This window comes from Thalassophryne amazonica, chromosome 6, assembly GCF_902500255.1.
Source record: "Thalassophryne amazonica chromosome 6, fThaAma1.1, whole genome shotgun sequence".
Classification (NCBI taxonomy): Eukaryota; Metazoa; Chordata; class Actinopteri; order Batrachoidiformes; family Batrachoididae; genus Thalassophryne; species Thalassophryne amazonica.
In genome coordinates, this window is record NC_047108.1 from 84,520,982 (window position 1) to 84,528,432 (window position 7,451).

Consider the following 7,451-nt stretch of genomic DNA (forward strand, 5'->3'; position numbering starts at 1 on the left):
GGAATGGCTTTGTGTCAAATGAATGCTTGCATAAAGAGACTCTATTAAGAATTATCACTTGCATGACAGACCGTCAGTTATGACATTGTGGCCTTGTGGTACATTTCTTTGGGCCTGATCCAGTACGTAGCTGCCTCTGTGTTGAGGACCCCAGCAGCTGCTGAAGATAAGGGGATGTCCATGCTTCACATCTTTTCAGCAGATTGAAGGTCACTTTTGACCTGACCTATTGAGCCCCTGAGGCCCATTGGTACCTGTGTTTATTCTTGGATTCAGTAGTGTAGGTGTATGAGAGTTCGGACCCCCCCCCCCATCCTGCCCCCGCCTTGAAGGAATACCACTCCAACACACCTTACTTCTCCAGCTAAGACTGGTACCCATTGACAGCTGGCTGGACTGAGATGATACACTTGAAGTGTCATGTCCAAGGAGACAGACAGGCAGCACCGGGAATCAACCCCAGGTCTAGAAATTGGTGATCCAACTCCTACGTACTCATATATTGTGTTTTTGAAACAATGAATCAGTGTGTGATTCAGTTTCTGCATTTACAATTTTAAGCATTTGAGTACAATGAATTGCTTTGTTGCACATTTGGTTTGTTTGGTTCAAAGCTTCAAACAGTTTCATGTCTGCCAGCATATGTGAGGAACATTTTGGGAAGGGTTTAAACTCCAAATCCACCCCCTACTCCTGTACTAACTCTAAATGTGTTTTTCTCCCATCATGCAAATGCAGTATAAGATGTCTGGGCTTCATATTTATCTTCAATTGGAGCAGCACCTATTCCAAATACCAAATGCCTATAATCAACTGTACAGCCAGCTCCACTGCCTTCCTGTCATGAACGTACATAATTTTTTCAGTACTTTTAATCCTGTTTAAACACTTTCTGTGAAAAGTGGAGCCATTCATCCATGCCAAGAGAAATATTCATCACTGGAGCTGTTCCTGAGTAAACGGAGAAGCTATTAGATGATTTTCAGGCATGATAATGGCTCTGCTGCGATTTAGCAATGTCAGTACACTGAGGGTAATGAACCAAAGTTGAAACTTTCATTCGGACTGCAGGTTAGATGAGAGAGAAGAGTAGAACTGCCTCAGGAGATATTGCTTCCGCTCCCTTCTCTTTGTTCAGGAGGCCTTTAAATGGCAACTTTGAGCTGGGAAAGCGAGGTGATGTTCTTTTACCTTGACAGAATCAACTCACTTCTAATGACATATCACTGCTAAGTCCTGACTAAGGAGTTTTGGTCCATCCAGACGTTTTCTGCTTCTATTATTATAAGAAAAAAAATCTGCATCAGCACCCAGGCATCCACTCGGTTTCATCATCATCCGCCATGGCCTCCATAAAGGCCAGCTGCTTATTTGTGCTGATGTCGCGGTGGGTTATGGGGGAAGGGGAAACAACAGAGGAAAGGGTGCTGGTTTCATAGGTTGCAACTGGGATAAGTTGCTGTTTGGGCTGTTTGCAGCAGCCACACTGACACGGAGTGAGATAGAGATACAAGAGGATAACAACCATGGTGACTGCGCAGCCCAGCAACGTGGTGTAGCCCGTACTGAATGACTCAGGTGCAGCAAGTACCACTGTCACGTTCACCTCTCGGGTTGCATTCAGAGCCTGTTTAATGTCTACCGCTGTGCACACGTACAGACCAGAGTCATTCACCTTGGCTGCATGGATCTCCAAGGTGCCATTAGGAAGCAGGCTAATTAATGTGTCATTGAAATTTGCCTGGGTGATGTAACCATTGACTGGAGAGAGCCACATAAAAGAGAGGTTCCTGCCACTCAGCGATGTTAGGCAGTCCAAACGTACTTGTTCTCCTTCTAAAACCAACACACTGGACAGGAGCACCGTGACAGGCTGCGAAACTGCTTTTTCCATAGTGCAGTTGTGAAAGAAGCGTGAGTGTTGCAGGAAGCGGATGGACACTCGGTGTTCCCCGTAGATGGTGCACTTGTGCTCATCAAAGAAGTCCTTTAGAGAGTTGTAGCCCCTCATTTCCCAGTGCAAGAAGACATTGTACATGGAGCACTCGCAGATTAGAGAGTTGTTGTGGAGATACAACCCCCTCTGCACCAACCCGGGCAAAGCTTTCACATCCTCCCACGGCAACGTCGTCATACGGTTGGATGACAAATCCAGCATAGTGAGGAATGGATTACTGTGATCTAGGATGGAGAAAAATGGGAAGTTTGTGATCTGGTTGAGGCTGAAATAGACCTTTTTTAAGCTACTCAGTCCGCTCAGTGAGCCGGCCTCCACCTGTGTGATCTTATTGTTGTAGAGGAGCAGCTCCTCCAACCTCCACAGCCCATGAAAATAGTGCTGCTCCACAACATGCAGCTTGTTGGAGGAGAGGTCAAGGTGTCTCAGGCCGGAGGTGTTGTGAAACACGGTGTAGCCCAGAGTGCTGATCTGATTGTTGGCCAGGCGGAGGTTTTGTAATTTGGGCATCTTACTGAAGCTACTTGGACCGAGCCAGGAGAGACGGTTGTGGCTGAGGTCCAGGGTGACGGAGAAGGTGGGCAGAGAGTGAGGGAGCTTGGTGAGATAGGTGGAGCTGCAGCTGATTGTGTCAGATACACAGAGGCACATGGATGGGCAGGCCTCTTCAGAGCAACAGAGCAGACACAACACAACCAGAAGAGGGCTGAGACACAGTGCAGAGGTCATGGTTCTGGAAGCCGGATCTAACAGTTCTCTGCCAAACAACAAAATAGCATCATATATTAGAAAGCTATTCTTTTAAAAACCTTTATTGAGAAAATGGGGTCACAAGATTAAGAATTTAACCCTCATCAGTACACATCATGAAAATTGCTAATCTGTACACCTGGTGTCTATGCAGACCCCACCAGAAGGTTGTGTCTTTCCTTAATACGATTAACATGTTTTTATTGATGACTTTCTTGCAGGTATCTGAAATATAATTAGATAGGGTCACTTTGCAAGTATTTTGAAAAACAGACTTTTGCATTTGATTTGGAAAAAGACTGATCTTTTTTTTTTTTCTCTCTTTTTTGCACGCAGCTTTTTAGTAGCAAAAATCTAATTTCATACCTATACCTGCAGTTTCTCTGATGCCAATAACCTGAATAAATCTGCTTTGGCAGTGCTAGTTATGAAAAATTGATACTAAACTCAAAATTTTCCTAAGGAGTCTGACTGGATACCATTATATCAAACTGAGGACCAACCTGACCCCATATGACAAAATTATTATGGAACCCACAATATTTATTCAAACTGGTTCAAAATAAAAGAAATTGAAGACAGTTGTATAATTACATAGAATTTTAGCTGAATAAGTATAACAGCTTAGAAAATATATCAATAAATACACACCTGGGGTTTGCTTGCACCCCGGGTGTAATATATTCAGTGTACAGCAAAAAAATATGCATTCAAAGGTGCTGTGTGCAGTGTAGGAAACTAATAACACACGACTGAAGTCATATTTATGACCAGAAAACAATACCCTACCTTAAAATGTTTCATCTGCATTAGCTTCTTGAAGATTAGCAATGATTCAAAATCAATTCAAACTATTTGTACATGAATCTGAAACAGGAAAGAGGAAAGGTTTGTCCCAGATGGCTCCAGTAAAAACAGAAAATTCACCTGAAATGCAAATCCAGAAAAAAACAGCTAAGTGACAACATGAGAATCCAACATTAAAAGTCACCAGCTAATCCTCGTATTCTTCTCAGACCCTCTTTCCGAGACATTCGAGGAACATCGCACCTCTCTTGGCTTTCTCCGCGGCCAACTTCTGCATACCCCGACGAGCCTTCTCATCCCAAATAACAGTGCCGATCAGCAAAACGTCCCGCAGTTATGCAGAGGATAAGAAGAGAGCTGACTTAATCCCCCACAATCCCCTCCTCCCTCCATGTGTCGTTTTAGAGACCCGAGTCCCACTCTCATCATTCACTGGGGGTTGGAGCGGTGGGGGTGTGTGTGTTGGTGGTTACCATTCGTTTCCTCTCTCTCTTTCCTAACACTATTATGTTTTTTTTAGACTTTTAGCATTCTGCTTACTGACAGATTAGTAGAAGTTGGGAGTGTTCCCTCTGAATATTACATGCATTATGCTGAAACCTTTCACCGATAATCCCAGTAGGCTGAAAGTTGGTGATGACTAATGTACGCATTTGTGACTGTGTGGATGTCACTTTACTCACATTTAGAAATACTCCGTTTTATTTGGGGTAATCTCAGTTTTGCAATGAGGAAAAGCTGGCCCTTGGTTTTTTTTCTTTTTCCTCTTTTTTGTGTATTTTATGAGCTTCTGTAAGGCTGGATGTTATCTTACCTGTGTGCCTCGTCATTATGGCGTATCCCACAGCTTCCTCCTCCACCTCCTCTTCTTGTTTGACTCCTTGCTTCTTTTCAGCTGTGCGTTTGACTGGATTCACTGTGTCCATGCTGCCTGGTCATGGTGGTCCTGACAGCTGTGAGGTCTGTCACACTGAATTAGTTTTGCCTCTCAGCAGCTTCCTCCTCCGACCCACCACTCCCTCCCTCTAAGTGCTCGCAGCTTCGCCTGACTCCCACTCACTCTGCAGAGGCACGCAGCTTGTCTCCCTGCAGAATCTTACTGCAGGCTTTCAGGATGGGGTTCACTTTCAAAAGGTGGGCTGATGAGATGAAGGTGGATGCAGGAAACTGGGCCTAAAGCTTTAGGCGGAGTTCAGTTTGAAATATTCCTCCGCAGTGTTTAAGAATGGAACAGGAGACAAAAATTTCAGTGTGTTTGTGCAGAATTAAAATAAGCTTTCAGCGTCATGACGTTGTGGCATGACACACAATCCTGTCTCAGGGCTGTCGTCACCCGCTTGGCTTCAGCATATACGAAATATGCAAACCCACACATTTGATGTGTTAGGAACGGATGCTGAACTGGCCCTCGTTGGAGGTGTGCTGTAGTATAACCAGCAGGAGACCAGTGATGTGTGCAGTGAATTTGGTGACACCACACCTGAATTTATTTATTTTTTTCTGGTGTCTTGTTTTTGCACTTTGTAGACGGTCCCTATGCTTGTTTCTCAGCTTAGAGGACAGCTCATATGGATAAAAATAAGGTTGTAGCTCGTTGTCTCACTTCCTGAGTTTGGAAAGTGTTTGTTTTCTACGTTTCTCTTAAGATTATTGAACCGTTTACTGGAGGGGGAGGTTTCTCTCCTCTGTGAGTGTGATGCCTTCATTTCTGTTTGACAAGTGGACCGTCCCAGTCAAACTCCTCACCTGACACACCCAAGGGGTCAGGCGCTTGACACCAGAAGCGAGAGCTGCTGGGATCACCTCCCCACCTCACCGGCTGTAGTTAGTGTGACTTGATAGAGAGAGTGGCAACATGACAAGTCGAAAAAAAATCGGTTACGTGACTCCTGGTGCCATCTTGGGTTCAAAAAAAGTGTTCGCTGTTAATCTGTCTGCATGTAAATCCAGCTATTTTATTTACTTATTAGCTGAAAATGTCAGGTTGTTGTGCATTTGGATGCACAAATAGACAGAACAAGGGCTTCAAGATGTACAGATTCCCTTCAGATCCAAACAGAAGAAAAATTTGGGCAAATAAAGTCAGCCATGTGGGATGGAAGCCGCCATCATCGTCAAAGCTTCGAGAGGTAAATTTATTGTTCAGTCCCATGTACAGTAAAACTCACCAAAAACGTCATTGTATAAACCAGATATTCGCAGTCACTGGACAAAAAAGGTCCCAAAGCTTTAGTATTGTTTTCCATGTAATAAACACCGTATATAAGGGATTTTGTACGGATTTTTCCCTCACATCGGATAAAATGTCCCGTCCAATCACAATGTATTTCCATTAAGCCCCTCGGATGTGGGACTGGAGTCATGTCCCTGTTTAAAAGTCTGACCGTTTATTTTTTTCACGCCGTACTCAGACTCAGAGCCGCAGCCTGAAGTGCGTGTCCGGCTGTGGCAGGCTGCAGGCTGCATAGTGAAAGCACAGAAAAGCAGCAAAAAAAAATTTCAATTCAATTTCAATTTATAGTGCCAAATCACAACAGAGTTGCCTCAAAGCGCTTCACACAGGTAAGGTCTAACCTTACCAACCCCCAGAGCAACAGTGGTAAGGAAAAACTCCCTCTGAGGAAGAAACCTCAAGCAGACCAGACTCAAAGGGGTGACCCTCTGCTTGGGCCATGGTACAAACATAAATTACAGAACAATTCACAGAACAATTCACGGACGAATATACAAGAAATGCTATTGGCGCACAGGACAGGAGGATCGCCAACACGAATATAACTCCCATCTCTGGATGGAGCTGCACCTTAAACAGAGAGAAAAAAACAGAATCAGGCATCAGAAAGACAAAAAAATACTGTATAATTTGCATTAAACAACAAGAAAACAGAGAAATACTAAGTTGATCGCCAGCCATTAGCTCTAAACTTCACTAAAAGAATTTAGGTAAAGTTGAGGCCGCGGCCCGCTCCAATTACTAATAAATGAATTAAAAGAGTAAAAAGCGTAAAACAAAACTGTACCAGTATGCTAGCCATATAAAAGGGAAAATAAGTTCACCTTAAGTCTGGACTTGAAAGTCTCCACAGAATCTGACTGTTTTATTGACACAGGAAGATCATTCCACAGAACAGGGGCACGATAAGAGAAAGCTCTGTGACCCGCAGACCTCTTATTCACCTTAGGGACACAAAGTAGTCCTGCACCCTGAGAACGTAAAGCCCGGGCTGGTACATAAGGTTTAATTAGGTCAGCTAGGTAGGGAGTGTTGTGAAAGTGTCGTGACACGGACCCACAACAGGGGGCGGTAATGAACGGACAATGGATAAGCCAAAAGTAACAATTTAATGTTGTGAATCGCACAACGATGTACAGACAATAACAATATGGTGGACTGTCAATCATACACCAGGTGACGTGTGGGCAGGCTCGACGATAGAAGACGCCTGGCGAGAGAAGAGCTGGATCCCCACACGGCTTCCACCACCAACGGAGCTGAAGAACACCGGAGCCGCCAAGCCCTGCGCCCCAGGTGGCCGCTGTCTTCAGCAGTCAGACCCCGTACTGCTGGCAGAAAACAGAGACAGTCCTGATGAGTGTGAGTTCGCACACTCAGCAATCCCACAGTCAGTGTTCAGTAAAGGAGGGAGAACCTCCACCTCCAATCACACACTCGTGCAGCTCCTGTCTAACCACTTATCTGATTGGAGTGTGAAGCGAAGCCGTCGCTGATCACACCAAACGCCAATCCCACAGATAAGGCAAACACCACAGGATAACGGCTGCAAAAGAAGTTCAGATTATTACTCAATGTTTTGAGTCAGCAGAGAAAAGTACCTGAATGGTAGCTGATTTCTCGGCGAGGAGGTGGAGTTGCAGTCCGGCCTTTATGGTGATGGTGATGATGATGAATGAGTGACAGCTGGTCCTGAGGATGAGT

At 44.6% G+C, this 7,451-nt stretch overlaps 1 protein-coding gene across 1 annotated transcript; it reads right to left on the reverse strand.

Moving 5' to 3' along the window:
- Window positions 1-324: 324 nt before the first annotated feature.
- Window positions 325-4,358, reverse strand: LOC117511676 (amphoterin-induced protein 3-like). The gene is made up of 2 exons (XM_034171605.1): window positions 4,329-4,358; window positions 325-2,714 (listed from the first exon to the last, which is right to left on the reverse strand). The coding sequence occupies exon 2, from the start codon at window positions 2,684-2,686 to the stop codon at window positions 1,304-1,306; it is 1,383 nt and encodes a 460-aa protein (XP_034027496.1). The 5' UTR covers window positions 2,687-2,714; window positions 4,329-4,358; the 3' UTR covers window positions 325-1,303.
- Window positions 4,359-7,451: the final 3,093 nt, after the last annotated feature.